Source organism: Heliangelus exortis, chromosome 2 (assembly GCF_036169615.1).
Source record: "Heliangelus exortis chromosome 2, bHelExo1.hap1, whole genome shotgun sequence".
In the NCBI taxonomy this organism is placed as follows: Eukaryota; Metazoa; Chordata; class Aves; order Apodiformes; family Trochilidae; genus Heliangelus; species Heliangelus exortis.
Window position 1 is genome coordinate 141,761,620 of NC_092423.1, and position 22,019 is coordinate 141,783,638.

General features: G+C 38.3%; 1 protein-coding gene across 5 annotated transcripts in view; it reads right to left on the reverse strand.

The window, feature by feature from the left end:
- Positions 1-22,019, reverse strand: part of ASAP1 (ArfGAP with SH3 domain, ankyrin repeat and PH domain 1) — a 143,814-nt gene that overhangs the window by 91,589 nt on the left and 30,206 nt on the right. For 4 of the 5 annotated variants that reach the window (XM_071738390.1, XM_071738391.1, XM_071738388.1 and 1 more), the window contains one exon: positions 21,772-21,901. In XM_071738390.1, the coding sequence (XP_071594491.1) occupies positions 21,772-21,901 (130 nt within the window). Of the gene's footprint in view, positions 1-21,291; positions 21,311-21,771; positions 21,902-22,019 lie in introns of those variants that run through there. The other variant, XM_071738393.1, reaches the window with a different exon arrangement.

Below are 22,019 nucleotides of genomic sequence, written 5' to 3' on the forward strand. Positions count from 1 at the left end.
TAACCTGATTACAAAGACAGGAATATGGTTTATTTGTCAACTTTCAGAGAACAATTTTCCAAATAATTGTTGGGAAACTGTCTGGAAGAAAACAGACATGTGAGCAATCCTGACTCTTTAGCTTTAGGCCTTAAGACCCAGTTGCAAGGTTACTGAAAGATGAGCTATGGGAAAAAGATAAGGGAGCTGGCAGTAGAAAAGAAGAATAACAGGATAATGAGGTAGCCAGCAGAAGTTCTGTGAGAACAGAATTTGTGTCCAAGATATAGCCACCTGCAAGATATCGTTATATAAACAAAGGCTCTATATAAAGCGAGTGTCCACTGTTAATAAACGACTTCACTTTAACCATATTGGTGACTGCGTGTCGTCCTTTAAGCCTCCGCGGATTTTCTTCCTACAAATAATCACACAAAGTAACCCTGGTACAGGTGTCTCATCTGCTTCTGGCCTTAAGCTGAAACCTGGTAACTTCCTATACATACTATGTAGGTGTTTCATAAATGCTGTAATAGTCTGACCTCCAGTGCAAATTCATTTATCTGTCTAGTTTCTTTTAATGTTTAGTAAGCACGCTTGACACCTGGTTGTAGTATCAGATTACATGCAGTATTTGATACAGAAGTTTAGGATGTGAAGGCTAAGAGATGTTTGAATATATTTAGACTGCAGAACACAGGAAAAACCAAATACTGCACACATCTTTGCAAACTAAAAATAAATGAACAGTTTTAATTTGCTGCAAGTGGTGGCTTGCAGGGAACTAATCTTTCTTTCTAAACACTGTTTTAGTTTAAATATGACAACACATGTACAGTTCTGTTAATTTTTTGAAGAGTTGTCTCCAGAGCTGTGAAGTGATTCCAACACTTAAAACCCCAAACATTTATTTAGAATTATTCAAAAAACAAACACTGAAATACCCAGAATATAAACAGGAAATAACATTAACTTACAATTTATTATCAATCCTAAGTAAAAGAAAAGCAAATACAGAGCATGACAGCATGACTAATATTTTAAGTACTAGCTTTAATGACTATATGGGGATAATTTATCCACCCATATGCAATTTTAATACTAACACGCTGTTAAAAAAAATTACAGTCCTTTGTATAAAACAAAAAGAACACTAATGCAATAGAAAATGTCTCAATTTTCTTTGCATTAAATTTAATCCCATAGAAGTCATATTACCAAGTTTTCTGAAACCTAGGAACATGTCTGGGAAAGAAAAGCTCAATAAAAAAATATTAGCAGTTATGGGAGAAAGTTAGAAACAGTAAGACCAAAGTTTGCAATTGAAGCAAAAAAAAAAAAAACACAACAGGATAAAGTAAGCATTGCCTGGCACAGAAACAGAGCTACTCCCTTATGAACAAAGATGCCAAAACCCCCTATGCTCTCAAAACCTTCCAGCCTAAAATGATACATTTTTTTACCTCCATAAAGAAAAGAATCAAGACCATGACTGCAACATGCTGAAGATAACATGGAAGCATATTTCTCCCTATGCACAAAGATCTTCATCCCCTTTTTCAGACCTGTTGCCTTTTTCTAACCCCCAAAACTCCATTTTCACCTGAATATCATTTGTGAAGCAGATGCCTGTTTGGTATTTTTTGTCACACCTAAACAATAGCAGCCAAAACATCTGGCTCAGGAAACAAATATTCTACTAGAAAAGAACTACAAATGTCCAGTCAACAGGAACCAAAGCAAAGCCAGGCAGGCAATCTCATCCTTCAGCAGCAAGAGCCAAGGAACTTGTGCAGAACAGTGCTGCCCACTGCTTCTTCCAGATATACAGGCAGATCAAGAAAGCAGGCTGGGGAGCAAGGACAGCAGCAAACACCACTCCTGCTGTTACAGGCATCTATCACTGGCTGATCTCAACTGAGCAACTCCAGCACCCTTTGATATGATGTGTATTGAAACAAAGAAACATCTTGGTTAGCAAGTTAAGCTTGGCATACTACACCTTTTATTTTTTCCGGGCCTACTACACAAGTGATCAAAAAAGATGAGAAAAACATCCCCAAAAGCAATCTGAAAAAACAAGGTTACCCTTTCCTTCACCTGACAGTGTGTCTAATTCCACTGGAAGTCTGGTAACCTGTCCTTTCTCCCCCTTCAGCCCCATTCCGTAGGGAGTGCAGCCTCCTGTTGAGAGGCTGAACTTGATGCCAGCAGTGCCACCTACACAGCCCATGTCACAACTTCTTGCGCAGTGCATGCAAGAGAGTTTCCATTTCCTGTTGCAGCCACTCCTGTGGTTACTGAAGCTCCAGCAGGGCCAGAGCAGAGACTGACAACAATGTTCTGAGGTGAGGTAAGGACAGAAAACAAGAAGCAGCCGAAATCTTTCTGGTGAAGACACAAGGATGACATTGTAATGGTTTTATTTTCAATTTAACTCATCCAGGTAGGTTATAGAAAAAGCAGTAACACTGTGAACCTTACTTCTCATTTCACTAAATTAGTTACTATGTTTTTAAGTACTGTTCATTTTTTTTTTGGAGTAAGCATATATTCAGTTCTCAGATGATGTAAGAAAGCACGAAAGACCACTGTGTAGCAGGAAATTCTAACACTTGCTTACCCACACAAGTGCTGTCTAATTTTCCACTGGGAAAGAAGGAAGTTTCATGACATTTTAATATCAGCTCAACAGACAGGGACAATGCACGGAAAGCACATTCACCAATCCCATGTGCTAGTGGGTGTCAGAATGCCTTCAAATCAGTAATACGAAAATTTAGATGTTGATGTCTTCAGCATACTTCCTAGGTAAAATTCTTCCCTAAGTGTTCCAATCTCACACACGCTTTTAGTAGAGACCAGCTGGTTAAAAAGGTTTTTTTCTTGGAAATTTACTAGCATGGGTGTTATTAACCCAATTGAAACAGTTTATTTGGAAACATAATGCTTTTGATAGTACATTAAAATTAAGTTTAATATGAGATGGTCTCTTGCTGAAACACTTTAAACATTTAGTGGTACCAGATTAGTACTCATATATAATTTTCAATTTTGCAGTGTTTGAGCAAGATATGTTGAAGGATCTTCTCCTATTCACATCTTTGACAATAATATTTTAAGTGATTGTACCCAAGTAAATGAATGGCTGTCATTTCAGTAACATTTCTTTTCAGAATGACAAAAAAGCCAAAAGATTATTAAAAGAAGACATACTTCAACAAGTTTAAGTCATGGGCAAATGAGAAAATCACAAATACTCTGCAAATTAAATCAAAAAATCGCAAAACAGATTTATATAGCAGCAATTTTTCCAAATGGAGAGGAACTATTACATTTTTTCAAACACATTCAAAGCAAAAGGCTTAATTCTGCTGTGCACATCCTCTTTCATTCAGACCCCAAACCAACAAAGAACGTGACAAACCACTGGGAGAGCTGGTAAAGAAATAACCCAAATCATGTCTTTTGCAAACAGATTTCTCAAGATCTGTCTTAATATACTATATCTGCTTTTTAGTGGAAAAATAGGTTTGTTGGCAACCTATTTGACACAGCCTGTGAGTTGCTGAAAAGTTCTCAGTGTTCAGCACCAAAGGTCCTTGAAAAAATAAAACTGACAGGAGATGAGGGGAAAACATTCTCCTGGAGAAGCAACCATTCAAAAAGATAGGAAATAGGAATAAACTATAGATTTTTTCATTCAAGGGAAGTCATCAGGGAGCAATTCTATCTTCTGTGCAACTCAATGTATATATATTATCTAGAAAAAAATGTGAAAGGTAAGGTGGCAAAGTTTGCTGTTGATACAAGCTGTTCAAATAAGAAAGATGAAAAGCAGATGTGGAGAGTACAGGTAACCTCACAAATACTAACTGTTCATTAAGACAGCACATGAAAAAAATCAATATAGATACACAGGCTTAAAGCAGTTCACACAGGAAAAACACTTCTGTAAATTCTCTGAACTCCCTATTACCAAGGTAGGCAAAAAGATGCTGGAGTTCAAGAGAAGCTTTCCTGAACTCACTCTTGAATATTGAGGTTCTATCAGGATTTCAAACCATAATGCTGGAAGCCATAAGCAATGGAGCAGAAGCAGCACACAGGGTATCATAAAACCAAGCAAGATGCAAGCTCATGGTACATTTGCATCTTGTTCTTTGTACCTCACAACAGTAATGGATGATAAGAGAGGGCAAACAGGTTGACTTCAACCAGGCAAGCATTTCCTGAGAGGTGGTGCTCAACACCAATGCCAAGATTCTTCCATCTCAAGAAGAAATTACAGATGTAGAACAATAAAGAAAAGAAAGTCAGTAGTTCCCAGTGACAGGATGAGGGGCAATGGTCACAAGCTAGAACATAGGAAATTCCATTTAAACATAAGAAAAATCTTTTTTACTATGAGGGTGACAAGGCACTGGAACAGGCTGCCCAGGGAGGTCGTGGAGATATTCAAAACCCACCTGGATGCAGTCTTGTATAATGTGCTCTAGGTGATCCTGCTTTAGTGGGAGAGTTGGATGGGATGATCTTCAGAAGTCCCTTCCAACTCTGATTATTCTGTGATTCTGTAAAGAGAGGTCTACTGGCTGTAAGGAGCAGATGAAATATACAGGGAATGATTACTTACTTTCTCACACTATTAAAACTGTGGGCATCAAAATAAACCATCAGGATGCAGGCTTTGTTTAGAAGTCTTTTATTTCCCCTAAACACCACCTAGGTAAGCTGCAAATTTTAGGTTTCCATGGATGCTAACAAATTATTTCTGGACTCCCATAATTAATGAGAGAGATACCCAAGACATCTGTGTTCAGTAATTCATCACTCTCAGCTCAGAAATTCTCTAATCTGAGAACTGTTGGAACATTATCACAGCAAGTTTCCCTGCTCTTAACATTCTCCCCAAAGCACCTACTATTGATCACTGAGTATTAAAGAGCAGGACCCTGAGTCAGGTGAACTCGTGCTTAGACTCAATGTGCTGGAATTCTACAGTAAAAAAACCAAAACCAACATAGGAAACTTCTTCAGAAGACATTCTCAAATACACTTTTTACTGTTTCAACCACAGCACACAATTAAACTACATTTCCCATCCCACACACTGTGTTTGAATTCCTACCAATTCACCTTTCTTGTTTCTTAATACAGATGGTCATATTCAGAGAGTCTGAGAAGTTTTGTATTAAAGCAGCTACAAAAATATGAAACAGAGTAAAAGTTGTAACTGGTACAATTTAGTGGGACATATGTTATCTTTCAGAAGAACCTACCCACCAAAACAGAATCTTAATAAGCCATATTTGTTTATAGAAAGGATTGTTAGGCAAATCTTCTGGAGATCCCTGCTACAAGGACTGAACCTTTCACACAGATTGGCATCAGTCAACATATCACACCCCTCAAGAAGGGGCAAGATACAAGGTACACCAGAAAAGGCAAAGTTGGGTAGACAGCACAAACACCAATGCAAGACTGAGTCAGCAAAAGACTTTCTCCTTTCAAGAATTTACCTTTTATACCCATCAGCAAATATACTTAAACAAAACTTGCAATATCTAAGTAAACTGTCTTCTATGGGCTGTTAGTAATATCTAAATGCTCTGCTCAAAGCCAGAGCAGAAATTCATGTAACTTCTTTATAAAGTACTGCTCAAGTTTAATACTGATAAAATTTTTCAATATTGCTGCTGCTTGACAACCCATTACACCAATACATCACAGGTACTTTAGGAACACATCAGTTTCTCTGCTTTTGACCTGTCATCTCCTGTCTGCATTGTTGTTTTTCTTAACAAACCATCTTCTAGACAAATATATTACTCTCTTCCATTTTGTCAACTCTATTACTAAGAGAAAAAAAAAAAAGCTTCAAAGGGTATGAACTCTATGGGGCAGAACCACAGGTGCAAACTGTGCTGTAGAGACCATCTACAATATACAAATTCTGCATTTGGCTACATTTACAGCATAGTAAGTGGGGCTTCTTCAAACTCAACTGAAAGCTCAAAACGGATCTGAAAATTAATCCACACAGATCAAAGCCCAACACAAATAAAACTATTGATTACTGGAAGGCCATTTGAACCATCAAAAAAACAAAGCATCTGAACCTGAGCTAGTGGAAGATGTTTGCTCACTGCAGGTGGGCTGGATTAGATGATGTTTACACCTCCCTTCAAACCCAAAGTATTCTATGGTTTTACACCAGTCTCAACAGATTGACTGTCTTTAAATTCCAGGAGAGAAGTGACATGCTTGGGGCAATGCTGATTCTTTATCCATCAGCTTGATTCATCTGAAATGCCTATATTGCTGAAGAAAGAGCACTGTTTCTCTACATACTACATTTGCCTTGCTTAGTGGGCCAGAAACCATAGCACAGAAACAGGACAAAAGCAGCTTCACTCACACAAACGATTTTGTACAACAAAAAACCCCCAGCCCACAACCCAGTAAGGTTAATACAGAGCATAGAAGCCTCATTGCAAGCTCCATTCACATCTTTGTTGCTCTGTAAAACACGCCCCTACACTGTGTCACCAAAATGACCATGTGTCTCTACAGCCTTTTATTATAACTTAACCCAGACCATCTTCTATAAGGTCTGTGGTGCTCAATCAAGGAATTGCTTTTTAAAGCATTTTCAGTCTACTGTGATCATACACTTGCAGACTTGCATTCTTTTTCCTTCCTGCTGAAACGACCTGCTATTCAGACCCCACTCCAGAAATAAGTTTCCTCTTGCAGTTATATGAGACTCTACATAAATGTCAGAGCTTTCCAGTATGAAACAATTTTCATGGAACCCTGTCAAAAACAGTAAAATGACAGATTAGGGTTAAAATTCTCCATTAATGTTAACTTCCCAGTACACAAACAATTGAATGCACAAAATTTTTTAATATAATACATTCAATTGCCTTCACATGGAGACCTCAATATTCTTTTCATTCAACTAGACTACACCAAGACAAACACTCTGAAGTTATGAGATCTCAATCACTAGTCACCTGTTGTTTACATGACTTACTCATTTCTTTTTCCTGCAATTGCTCACTTCACATACAGCTTTTGAGACTAGACAGGAAATAGCAGTAGGAAGCCTAGCAGCTTGTGTAATACTCAACAGTGAAAAAAAAATAATAAAAAAACAACACAATTAAACCCTAGTATTTTAGGCATTTGGCTCATCTTGAGTTGTTTTAAGAGTGATCTAATCTTTATTTTAAAATCCTTAATCATGGTCAATCTATACTGTAAACTCTTGCAACAGAAGCACCAGAAACTCCACGTGGTGGAGTTACTCAGCAGGTTGGTAACACAGTGCATGTCCACACTGACAGGTAAGTCCTTCCAGCACCAAGCTTCACTCTGATGCTCAGGAATCACACACAGATACCATGCTTCTTGCACCTAATATTTTCTCTACAGGTGCATCCTACTCACTTTTAAAACCTTCAGCAAAGCTCCAGCTGAACTTCACACTATGACAAAGTTCAGGTTTTCTTCCTCTACCATAGATTATAGGTCTGTTTTAGCATCAGGGGTTCATATAGCAACTTGATGAAATACATTCCAAATACCCTGCTGAATAAGTCATAAATCACAACCTTGTGGTTTAACTTTTGGCAAGCAAAGATCCAGCCTACAATGGGCAAAATAATTCTCACAGAATTAATGGAGTTGGAAGAAACCTCTAGAGATCATGTAGTCCAACTCTACCTCTAAAGCAGAGTTCAGAGAAGAGGCTCTCATCCAAATGTCTTTGTATGCACTGTTTTTCAGTGCAATACAACTACCAGAAGAATATTACCACTCCATCCATTAGCTCACCCTTGTAGTTTAACTCATAAATTGATCATTCCATACTACATTGCTTCCTGGGTTTATAGTATGACTGTGATCTGCACCTCACTAGATTGTCTGTAACTACTCATCTCTTTTCTCCTTGTTCTTCTTAAGGTAAACAAACATAGAATCAGTGTTTTAAAGAAATAGTTGTATTGCTATAAAAATAACCACATTAGGCAATGCACAGTGCAGAACAAATGAGACAGTTTTAATAAATATTTCCACATATTAATTTTATTGCATAATTATCTTAGGGTAGTGGAACAAACACCTGGACCCAATGAAGCAACACCATTACTTGTAGAAACAAGACATATGACATGAAGCAACAGAGATAATGTAAGAAAAAAAATTAGATTTAGATAGAATTAGATTCATTTATACCACCAAAAGACTGAAACAGTGGAAAAATAAACTGAATAAAATTGAAAAGGAATACACAAAAAGGCAGGTAATTGCTTCATTAGTAACCAGTTTTGGCCTTCCACACAAATACTAAAAGCTACAGAAAAATGACAAAGAATTTTGTATAATTCAAATATATATTAGTTGCTTCCATATTTAGAATATGCACAATATTCACTGATTCAATTTAAATGAAGGTGCTTTTCTGCATCTAGCTGCCCAATTAAGATGAAAAAACCAGGAAGCGATATTTAACTAGAAATGAGTTCAGCAAATAGAGCAGGCTTCCCTGAATTAAATCAACACTGTAACAGATATTTTAACCAGAAAGTATCATACCCATGGTCAAAAATATTCTGAAGGACCTATGCTAGATACGGTGTAACAAAGTGAGCAAGGAAGCATATGAAGCACTTTACATGAAATTGGGACACAAGGAAGGGCAGGCAGTGAATTTGAGGATTTAAGACCGTAGCATCTCTGAAGAAGAACTTCATTAATATGCAAAATGTCAGCAAAGAGAAAAAATATGCATATCTACTCGTATTTCCTCTGCCAGATTAAACAGTCTCCTTCCAGACACCTCCTCTGAAAGCAACACTACCTTGGCAACACAGCTGCCATGAGAACACTATAAACATTCTTGAAAGGGAGATTTTGCTAGTTCTCTCTAACACCTCACCAGTGAGCAGACAATACTTTGGACACTCATGCTGTGACCCCATCCAAAAAGATGTTACTCCTCTTGTATGCTTAAATCGTATCAGCTATGTGAATACCACTTTTTCCAACTCTGTGTAGGGATGGCCCTGGTATCATAACACTGAAAACTAATTTAAATAGGTCTTCACATCAAGGAGTCTCTACAGGCTTTTTTCATCCCCCCCAGAAGGGGCTAAGAAGTGAAAAAACCAAAATGCTGGAGACATAACAGTATATCCAAAACTATAACATATATCCCTCTGATGTGCAAAAATCACAAGTATTTTGCCCCAGTATTTTTTCACCTGATCAAATAATAAAAGTTTAATTTTGGCAAAGCCTCATATGAAGACCAATTTACAAAAGAAATCAAAGTATCATTTATAAGGTTAGGAATATGTAGCACACAAAGCCAGTTTACCAGTAAAACCAAACAACTCTATCAAAACTTGCAAATTTTATTCAGCTTTTTCTTGAAAGTTAGTTATACTCATTGTCTGTTACACTAAGTTCCATCTTAATGACTCATAGAGGTAGTATAAGCACTCTTCTAGGAGGAAGAGGAGGTTGGATTAGACTACAGATATGGTCAGGATATCCCTCTTGCATTGTCAAAGCATCAGCACTCTTAGTTCTACAGTTCTAACACACAGACAGGGAAGACAAACACAAAACCAAAACACAACCAGCAAGAACATTAGTTGATATTACATTTAAACTACCGCCTTAAAAATTCTTAGTTAAAAGTCACCATTCTTGAAATTTGCAAAAACACAACCACCATTGTATATTACATTAAGAACACAGGACTGGACCATCACGCTCCTGTGTTCACAATGTGGCACAGGCTGGCACAAAGTTTGCACATTCTATTTCATTTTACAGACCACTTTTCTGGAGGTCCCAGACAATATTCTCAGCACAGAATGGACTGCTCAATATGTCAAAGGACTTAAAATTTCCAAGACCCAAGTCCTAGACCCCAGACCCAGTATAGCTCAACTTCATTAAAATTCAACAATTTCATGAACTGACAGGTAGCAAATAGTAAACAGGAATGGTCATCAGTGAACAAAAGTATTCAAGTAGATTTTCACTGCCAGAAAAATGTAACAGTACTGTTATCTTCACTTCCTTGATACACACTGGACAAAACAACAGCTCAACTACTTCCACTGTTATTGTACTGTCAAGACAGTGACATTAAAACCTAGAAGAATTTATCACAGCAGTCTTGCTTGTTTGTAGTGAGCATCTCATTCATGTACTTTTGTTGTCATATACCTTGACTTCTATAAAGCCTTTAGCACAGTCCCACGCAATATCCTTGTGGCCACACTGGAGAGATCTGGACAGACTGGACAGACTATTTGATGGATAAGAAATTGGCTGGATGACCACATACAAAAGACTTTCAGTCAATGGCTCAGTGTCCAAATGGAGATCAGTAATTAGTGGTGTCCCTCAAGGGTCTAATTTGGACCAGTGCTATCTTTATTAACGACAGTGGGATGCAGTGTACCTTCTGCAAGCGCATAGATGACACCATGCTGAGTGGTGCACTTGACAGGCCTGAGAGATGGGATGCCACCCAGAGTCACCTTGACAGGTTTGAAGAGTGGGACCATGTGAATCTCACAAACTGCAACCTCAGCAAGGCCAAGTGCAAGTTCTGTACCTGGGTCAGGGCAGTCTTCAATATTAAGAGACTGGGGGATGAATGGGTTGAGAGCAGTAGCCCTGTGGAGAAGGTCTTGAGGATAATGGTAGACAAAAAAAAACCAAAACAAACCAAAACCAACCAAACAAAAAACAAACACCCCCAAAAACCCCAAACAAAACAAAAAAACCCCAAAAACCAATAAAACCAAACCACCGGACATGAGCCAGCAATGTGCATCTGAAGACCAAAAAAACAACTGAGCCCTGTGCTGCATCAAAAGAACTGTGACAATCAGTTTAAGGGAAGTAACTCTCCCCCTCTACTTCACCCTCATGAGACCTCACCTGGAGTTCTGCATTCAGCTCAGGCATCCAGTACAAGAAAGAGAGACACAAACATGGCCAGAGGGCTCAGACACCTCTCCTATTACTTCCCTAGCCCTGCTGGCCACAGTATTTCTGAAACAAGCCAGGATGCCATTTGCCTTCTTGGCCACCTAAGCAAACTACTGTTGACCAACATCACCAGGTCCTTTTCCACTGTGCAACTTTCCAGCCACTCTTTCCCAGGCCTGTAACATGGGGTTGTTGTGACCATAGTCTGTCCAGGTACTTCTGTAGAGTCTTCCTACCCTCAAGCAGATCAACACTCCCACCTAACTTGGCATCACCTGCAAACTTACTGAGGATGGTTGCAGAAAAGTAATTTGTGGTCACCAGTGATGTTCCCCAGGGCTCAGTATTGGGGCTGGTCTTACTGAATATCTTTATCAATGATCTAGATGAGGGGATGGAGTGCTTCCCCCATAAGTTTGCAGACAACACCAAATTGGTTGGGAGTATTGATCTGCTTGAGGGTAGGAAAGCTCTACAGAGGAACCTGGACAGGCTGGTTGGATGGCCCAAATTGAATTGTATGAGGTTCAGTAAGACCAAGTGCCAGGTCCTGCATTTCAGTCACAACAACTCCAGGAAACATTACAGCTTTGGAGAAGAGTGGCTGGAAAGCTACCCAGTGGAAAAGGACCTGGGAGTGTTGGTCAACACCTGGCTGAATACAAGCGTGCAGTGTGCCCAGGTAGCCAAGAAGGGCCAACAGCATCCTGGTCTGCATCAACAGCAGGAGAAGGGAACCTCTGTACTTTGTTCTGGTAAGGCTGCATCTTGAATACTGTGTTCAGTTCTGTGCCCCTCACTACACGAAGACACCCAGTTGCTAAAACAGAGAAGAACAGTCCAGAGAAGAGCAACCAAGCTGGTGAAGGCTCCAGAGAATAAGTCCCATGAAGAGAGGCTAACAGAACTGTTTACTTTGGAGAAGGCCGAGGGTAGACCTTATATCTCTCTACAAATACCAGAAAGGTTGTGAGCCTTTTCTCCCAAGTGAATAACTATAGGACTAGAGGAAATGCCTGAAGTTGCATCAGGGGAGGTTTAGATTAGATATTAGGAAGAATTTCTTTACTGAAAAGAGTATAGCAGCACTGGAGTGGGCTGCCCAGGGAGGTGGTGGATTCTCTGTCCCTGGAGGTATTCAAAACCAGGCAGACAGAGCCCTTCAGGCCATGCTCTAGCATGCACAGCGTGTCTGTTTTGTTGTGGGTTTTTCTTTCTCCTGTGTGGATAATTGGACTCAGTCATCCTAAGTATCTTTTCCAACAATGATGATTCTGTATGATTCTATGAAATTTTATGGCGAGAGTGGTGAGGGACTAAAACAAGTTGCCCCAAAAGTTGTGGATGCCCCATCATTGTAAGCAGTCAAAGTCAGGTTAGACAAGGCTTTGAAAAATCTTTTGTAGCAAAAGATGTCCCTGTCCATGACAAAGGCATTTGAATAGGTGATCAACTTCCAACTCAAACCATTCTGTGATTACTGGCAAGCAGTGCAACTAGATGCTGCATAGTGCTAAATGCCACCTTAATGACTGACTACTAAAAACAGCTTTACAAAACCACCATGCAATCCAAACTTGAGTACAGTAAAAGTATCACTTTTCCAGGAGATATGCAATAACCTAAATACTGTTTGACCAAAAATAGTCTTTATTAACTACAACCTGAACCATCTCAAAGATACAAGTTTTTACAGTCAGCAGTAACATGACAGTCTCACTGTAAGATGACCTGAATAAAACACAATCATCCAACACAATTCATTCCATCCCCAGTATCAAAAGAATTTCAACTTAACTTTTTCAACTTTTCCATATTTAAATATGGAAACATTTTCTCAGTGATATGCTCAACATGCAAATTTTTGAGTTCTAAAATTGAGGTAAGTAATTAAAAAGTGGAACTATGATATATCAGGAGCAGAGCATAACAAAAATGGTAAGTGAGTTTCATATAATCATTAGAGGGTTTTGGTCTTGTTTTTAAAGAAACACTCAGTAACTTTAAACTTAGAAATTATATCAAACTCAAACTTTATAACTTGCTGAAATACAGATTTGTAAAAATGTGAGTAATATCTCATTTCCTCTATTAAAGTAGTCTTTCAATGAAGGAAAAAAAATAATTACCAAGTATGCTTATACCAGTTACATTAGGTTTAAACATGCTGTTTTTCCAAGAATAAGCTCAGCATAAACTCGTTCTCAAAAACACAAGAAACACATTCACAAAAGTAAATAACCACCTTGCTCTGCCTGCATGTCTTCTAAAAGATTAAATTAATGCAGCCCAAGCAATTTTAAGGAGGACTACTTCTACCATCAAGTGGAGTCTGAATATCTCTGTGGTCAAAGGTTCCACATTCTTTTTGGGCATCTGTTCATCACACTCATGGTTCAAACCGAAACACTGCCAAAACAGCAATAACAACACCAATACCAAACATAAGCAACCCCCAGACCCTTCAAATATGAGAATTTCTGCCTTCTCAGTCTCTTCCCATTTCCTACTTGAAGAAAGCAATATGAATTTAAGTGTCTCTCCTTAGGTTGAAGAAATCCAGTTTTCCCTCCCCAAGTGATGCACCTATCCACCTAATTATCTTGGTGATCTTCATTTAGACTTGTGCCAGTATGTAATTTCTTTGATGTACTGGTGAGCCTCAAATATGGTAGTTCAGGTGTAGCCTCACAACCATTGAATAAAGGAAATGTACCAATATTTTCTGGCTGCTGGCTTCACTTTTACTAATGCAGCCCAGTATGTGGGCTTTGTCCCTGCCTTTGTCCCTGCCAACCCACATGCAACTTGCCATCCACCTGAGACCAAGGTCCTTTTCTGGAAAGCTGTCTTCTAGCCAGCCTGTACTGCTGCAGAGGGCTACTTCATCCCTGGCACAGGATTTCACATTTCACTGAACCCCACAAGACTCCTCTTATCAGGCCATTTCTCCAGGTCCCACTGAATGGTGACTGCCTGCCAGCATATCAAGCAACTTGGTATCATCCAAGTGTACTTTTGGAAATCACACACCAGCTTATCATCCGGACAACTAAAAGACACCAAATAGTACTGGCCCCAAAACTGATCCTGGAGGGATGCCATCTGCAATCTCCTACCAGCTGAACTTTGCTTCACTCATCACCATCCTCCAGGCTGGGCAACTCCATCAATGTTCCACCCACCCTACAGGTCACTATGGGGCTCACCTCCCACCAATCTGGATAGAAGGCTACCAGAACAGACTATGTCAAAGGCTTTGCAGTCCTACAGACTTCTATTTGCAGAAAGTTATTGCCAGAATCATACCAGATTTTTAGCTCTTAGGCAAGGAAAAGCAACAAACGACTCCACTGGTATCCTAAATATCTATTTCTGCACAAGAGAGAATTCTGTATTTCTCCTGATAACAAAGTGGCTGTTAGAAAGAAAGAAAAAGCATACACCCCGTCTTAGAGAGAGCAGCATAACTTCAGGCCTGTCGTTTCACCAGGAAGTGAAAGAGGTAAGGAGCTCCTGTGTGCCCATGTGCACATCTACGTGTCTAAAGGGCGAAATGGGATCCCAATGGAGTTTCATTTAATTTTCACAAGAGCATTAAAGGAAAAGTTTTCCATAATCCTCACAATCAAACACACTGCCCACAGAAATTTTATACTAAAGATTTTATAAGATCTAATCTTATACATGCTTATCTAAAAACTCAACATTAGCTCGCTGATATTTAAAATCCAACATATACAATGCAGATCAATATTGTCTGTTTAGAAATATTATGTAGTTGTTTGCTGTACTTATCAGTAAGAAGTGTAATCCCAGCTGTACTCTTTCAGAAAAGGAAACTGATGCTCTTACCTCAGGAGTTTTCCTTCACACACCCCTATAAACTTCAAGCCTCTTGCCCAGTATCAATCAAAGCTAAGAGAACAGTTTCTAAGAGAAGTACCATGACACATGCTATCAACTGGATTCTCAAGTTTGCTTTGAAATATTAGGATTTACTATTGATTTAGAGTGTATTTTTAAAATGCTTGTTTTATGTACTGCTAATAATTAGCTTTCTTCACTTGATTCTGCCTAATGACTTTATTGCAAGGTACTGCTTCATTCAAAGGAAGTAGTTTTTCTCTTTCTTACCGTTCTCCTCTGTAAATTTGTTTCACAGATGATTTTAAACATTGTTTCAAAACACTGCATCTTTAGAAATCACAATAGTTAAGAAAAAATTAATTTTACTCATTGGGGTACAAATTATACTGGAAATTAAACTGACCTAGCTCTGTTCTGAATCATTTATCAGCAGTTTTTCAGTGACATATTAGATTAAAACCATGGTTTTGTGCATTACTCCCTCACGTTTCTTCTTTCAATTTTTTTTTATTTTATTTTATTGCTTTTTAACTACAGAAGATCCTTCCACAGAACTCCAGTCTAAACAGCAAAACCAACTTCAAGTCATATTACTTTAAGTGTGCCTCCTTTCTAAACCAGGGCCCAAGTTCCCATGGCTACATGGTACATTATCTGTCAGGATTTATCTGAGCAGCATACTGAACAGAGTGCACCAAGAACACTTTCAGAGTTTCTTAACTGACAAGCAAACATGAAGAAGCCTGTTAGAAGTTCAAAACAAGAAAAAGTACTTCTCTTAAACACATACGAAATACCAAAAAAGTAGTCAGTACTTTCAAAAGCTTGCCTAAAAAAATTCAAATTCTTGAAAGGTAAAGGTTAATCATTTGTCATGATTGAGACTTTGAGCTATCAGTGAATACTTTTTTGTTTTTCCTTGCATCAATCACATTTAGGTAAAAGGAGATTGCCTGCTTATTCCAACCAAATGTTTCAACTACTATCAAATGAAGGGTAAAATCAATTACATCCTTAATGAGCAAGTACTGTACCATGTAAATGTAAAAGCATCTTCAACTGCATTTTTGTGAAATATGCTACTGTAAATAGAGGATATTGCTGTCAAGTCTCGTCACATTTTTTGTATTATGTCCACTGTGGCCTCTGTATCTTAGAATGCTCCTGTGCCCATGTTTATGTCTTTGGTGAAATTTGCCATTCCATGTAGAAATAGTAATAATAATCCAAATTTTTTTTTACTAGGGGAAAAAAAAAAAAAACCCAACAACAAAAAACCACCAAAAAAAAAAACCACAACAAAAAATAAACAAAAAAAAAGAAAAACAAAAAAAAAACCCAAACCAACACCAACTTTTGTCTGGTTCATTTAGGATGGTCTGCTACCAAAGGTATCTTTGAAAACTGAAGATTGCTTGTGGGCTATTATGCAAGAACCAGCTCTGACGTACAAAGGTCTCTATGATGCAAGAGTCTTTCCGACTGTCTTAAGTAACAGGTTACAAGGCTACGAAGAGTTGGGTTTAAGTCTAATGCTGCTGAAGTCTCATGGACTCCCACCCAACACCCCCCTCTCAGCCCCCACCCCCAAAATAAATTAAATATAAAGAAGGATTTAAAAAAAAAAAAAATATTTTTATAACAGTGAATGCTTCAATGGAAATAAATAGATCCTAACAGTTTTCACGGACCAGGTTAATGAACAAAGTCTGCACAGGCTGCCAGGTAAAACAAAAAGTTTATTTAAAATTAAAGTGCTGGTATTCTCTTGCATGGTTTCACCTGCCTCCCTTGAAAGAATACTTTGTCATGAGAAAAGGGTGTTGTGATAGAAAAGAGGATGAAATCACTGTAGATGAACTGCCTGTCTAGCACTTTCAGTACTACACTAGTTACTACAAAATCATGAGAAGTAACTCTGCCCCCTTACACTTGTCCCAGAAGTCCTTCTCCCAGCAGCATAAGAAAAACTCACAGAAACTGAGCCGTGAAGGGAAATTTACAAATAGGAAATTGAAAGTGTTTCATATACAACATGCTTACAAAGAAAATTTCAGAGGCAAAACAAAAAAAACACATACTTCCCCAATTTTACATCTCTAATGATAGGTAAGCATCCATGATACGATGAACATTGGGAAATCTGGTCCCTTTAAGTTATCTTAGATTGTAACAGCTCTGCACTAATAAGAACAAAAATTTTGTTAGGCTGAGCAGGAGACAAGCAGTCATTCTTTACAGGACCAGCTGAGACCAGCAAACCTATAATCCTGAGCAGATCAGCACAGTTAGAATCCAAATGAGTAACACTCATGGCAGGAATGGTGGCTTGGGGCTTTTTTATTTAAAAATGAAACAAACAAAACAAGAAAAAAAACATACCTGCAGCCATATGTCATTATACTCATAAGTTAAACATTTATTAAAAAGGATGTGTATAATGAGACCTAATTGTCAGAAAGCATGTTGTGAGTTTTTAACTTCTCACTGAAGAGGAAAAGAAAGAAATAAGGTTAAGCATTAAAGATGCTCAAGCGTTACAAAACTGTAACAGTAAAACAAGTATCAAACAGCAAAACAGGCATCAAAGCAACTGCAGCTATTCTTCACTGTATCATCAGCTTCCAACTGCCCCTTCTTATCTACCAGCCTGCCTAAATGAAATTTAAACATTTAAGCTTAAACTCTGTATCTCAAGACAGAGCATGAGAAACATCTGCTGCTTTAGGAAAAAGACTCAGAACTGCCTGGTCATGATAACAGAGTTATCCCTTGAGTGCAAAGATGGCCTTTCAGCTGGAGCTGGGACACAGTGGAATGGAAATCAAGTCCGTCTTGTGGTGATCCCACAGATGCACTACTAATTCTCAGAACAGATGTCATCATTCCCTAAAAATTTCAACCAGTTCAGACAGTAATATCAACTCAAGGATTAAAATCAACACTTCAAAATCCATTTGAGTAACAAAACTCTGAACTACTGTGGATCTAAAAGCATGTTTGATAAGAACAAATAGGAGGGTATATTTTATGACATTCTATCAATAATCTTTCAGTTGTTTTTTTTTTTTTTTAACTAATTAACCACCCATCTACATATGTAATGATCCACCTCTTCATATGAATGTTATATTCTCCCAGTTTCATGCAGAAATGTGAAGTTAAAAATGTCTCCTTTCCATGAATGTGGCATGCTGAAAAAAAGAACACAGGAAAAACTGCAGATTTCAAATTCTCTTAAACTTGACCTTGACTACAACCTAATGGTTTTGTTCCCTCCCTTCGGAGTTTTGAGAAAAAAAACAACCAAACAAAATTATTACTTTAGCAATAGAATGAACCTTAAAATTTCTATTTACTGAAATTGGAAAATGCTCATGCTTTGCATTGCTCATGCATTGGAAAATGCTCATGCTTTAAGAAAATTATGATTAAAAAAATAATTTTGCACCTCTGTAGGAAGTGCTATATAAAATGTCTAAACCTGGCTACAAAGATGACAGGGTTTTGGTGTTTTGTTTGGTCTTTTGTTTTTCTGGTCTGGTGTAACTGAATGACAAACCAAATGCTCTGACTTTTAAAAAGAAAAAGCTTGCAAATTTTCAAGAATTCCAGTAAGTTTACTACACATGGCAGCAAGCAGCCTTCCCAGTCAAAAAACTGCTACATAGCAGTCTGTACTTATTTTCTCCTTTGATAATATTACAACAGATGTAAAGTCTGGTGATGTACTTTTTCTTCCTTCTTCTTTTTGGTTTGTTTTTGTTTTGTTTTGTTGGGTTTTTTTTTTTGGGGGGGTGGGGTTTGCTTGCAAGTCACTCACAGATACATAGAAGGTCTCCAAATAAACTTTCCAAAGGTTCTGATTCTTGAGGTATACCTTCATATTTTGTTGGATTTTCCAATTAAAAAAATTACCAAATAAATAGCAATGGTAACTGGAACCAGTAAAAATGCCTGCTCTTATTTTCCATCAGCAACTTGCCCTAAAATTGCATCTAACTGGGTCCAAAGTCTCCTCTGAAAAGAATCTTAGCCATAACAGGAAAAGTCACAACTAGGAAGGAGTATGTATCAATCCACAAAGTTGAACTAACTGCAATTCTGGTAGAGAACAACCAAGTAAAAAAATCAGTAACTGACGCCATCACCTATTTTAGTATTTCAGTAAAAACTGTGATTAAGGAACAGTAAACTCACAATTCTGTAATGCCTTCATGGTATTAGGTAAAGACACAGGCACATCACTAAGTCTATTTCTTTTTTGTCACATTCTTTATGAAAAGGTGGTTCTGAGACAACCACTGACCTGAGCCATGGCAGCAACTACACCAAACTGAGGCTATGAAACGGATCTAAATTTCACTAAATCTGTTTAATTTCCATACTATTTATGTTCAGAAAATAGTTCTAGCTCACAATCTTTATTAAAAAAAATTAGTTTATCCACAAGCCAGGTTATAGTCACTAAGGCAGGTGCAGGTTGTGTTAAATTAAGTTCACTTTAAAATAGTGATCTAGGGTACTTCAGACTGCAGCCCCATAACATCACAGAGCTTGACACTGCAGAAGCCATGAAAGCTCCAACCCACATGCAACATTAAGTTAAAAACCAAACAGCTGCCACCATACTAACATCCCTTTTGCCTCAATAGAGTGGGCTCAAAAAGGAAGATCAGGAGCAGCCTGAAGAGCTCTTCAGTCATCTACAATGGATGGACAATAGCAGCAGTAATAACAGCTACATAGCTGCCACTTCAACCACTCAGTTTCAGTCCCCTGCTTCAGATGAATCCCAGCCTTAGGTAAGCAGATGTCCAGAAACCAGCCCAACTTTAAAGCAGCAGCAGCAGCAGAACAGCATATGCAAGCTACGACTACAACAAAGATACACAAACACTTTAATGGAGCACCTCACCTGCCACATTCTGACTATCTACATTTCTTCACACAAATTACTGAAAAAAAGCCTGCAGTATGTAACAGTAGAGCTTATTTGTATCTTGTTTCCCATCAAATAAGGTTTTATATGTACAGATAATAAAACAAAAATGCAAAGCAAGTCCAGAATCAATTTTAACTGCAAACAGTTTAAATAGGGCACATAAAATAGTTATATAAATAAAAGACATACAAGAAATATTATATTTCTTGTTATACAAGGCAAACACTAGAAGGACCCACTGTTCTTTATTTCTTCGATTTACTGCCATAAAATCAAACACAAAAACTTTGAAAATATACACAATCCACACAAATGGTGCAGAACACTGTATTTATCTTCTACATTTTGGTTTTCTTTGGATAGGTATTAAGACACTCAAACTACAATAATGTATCTCTCAGTCATGAAAGTATTACATTGTAGTCTTACCCTAGAAGCCACCAGTGATGGCAGAGTAAATATTTTTACTTAACTCTATGAATGCTGTAATGCTGTCAGCTGCATGAGTAACTGTACTGACGCCTGTACCTATTCCACAGAGTTAGGGGGCAGCAATACTGTCAAACACAAACAAAACCAGGCTGATTTCTGAAAAATCTGTAAGACTCCATGGCTTAGTTACATGGGAAAAAAAGCAGTTACAGTTATGGAAAAGTTACAGAAGTTAATCCAGGTTACATAAAACAAATAAGGCATAACTTAAAACACAATCTTATAATCACTCTATTACCTGGCCAGTTACTGTAAACAATAGCACTGCTAAATTTTTTAACACAGATAGCTTTCCTACTAAGCCAATATTAGCTAATTCTAACCCTCTGGAATTGTATTTTTCATACCCAAGACTATCAAAAGAACGCCATGATTAATACTCTCTCCCTGCATACCAAATGCTTTGCTCATACCAACACATTCAGCAAAACTAAAAAGAATCTATTAAATATATCTCCCACATACATGCTGACTCCTGAAGAATTGACAAAGACTCGATGAACAAAGTGTATAAACCAAAACAGCAAATAATTGCAATCTATGAAACGATAGCAAAGAACTGTTGTATTTCAGTGCCATTATGCTAAGTACCTTCAACCACACACAGGGTAGGAGAAACGCTACCCGCTGTCTTGTTTTAAAGTCATTTGGAAGACATTTCCTCCTAACTGCTGACCTTGTCCATAGGAAATCACGCTGAAAGCTCAAATAGGAAGCAGTGGACCAGTATCACATAGAAACCTGCTCTGGGAAGTTTACCCATATTCACACTCCTATTTCTTAATAGGAGGATGAGCAGCTAAATGACGCTCATGATAAACACTAAAACCAACACAAAACAGCAAAAAAGCAACACTGAGGCTTCAAAGTTGAGATGCTGAGCCTGTATAATCCCTTCTGTTGCATTATTTTACTCCTCTCCTTCCACCACCTATTTTGTTTTCATATAGTTTTCCTCACTCCACATTCATCCTTACCTCATTTCTTAAACGAGGTCTCCCTTGGCAGGTTTCCGCAGCCAGAGTTCTGCGCTGACTTGATCTAATGAGTGGCTGGGGAAAACCTCTGCTAACGCTCCCAAACAAAACTCAACCTTCATCTTCCCTCTAAAAAGCCCATCATTCACACTTTTTTCTACTGCAACAACCACCAACATCAGAAACACCAAAAAGTACAACAGTAATGTTAGAGTTCAGGCAACATGCTTTAGCCTTTAAGACGCCAGGGCAGGAAAGCTTTCTGTAACTAGCTAAACACAAGAGCAAAGTCCCACAATTAAAAGACCAGATTACATGCATACCAGTGCCTCAAGCTCCCGTGGATTTGGGCGGGTGGTACTGCCCCGTCCCTGATGCTCTTTCTCAAAGACAAAAAAACAAACAAAAAGCCCAAACAAAACCAAAAAAGCTGTAAACAAACAAAGAAAAGAAATAAGAAAAAAGGGGAGGATGATTTACCTCTTCCAGGAGCGTGACTGTATTTCTGCAGTTCTGCAACCGAGTGGTGAAGCTGGAGGTGGTCGGGGAGTTGTAATCCTCGGTGGTCTCGGCGATGAACTCCGACACGGTGATCTGGTCCGGCATGATCCTAACCCACCGGTGGAGCCCAGAAGGAGCCAAGCACACAGATCCAGGAGAGGGGAAACCAAGTTTTGGGTGAGAAGGTGGGGGAGGAAAAAAAAAAAAAAAAAAAAGGCAGAGGGAAG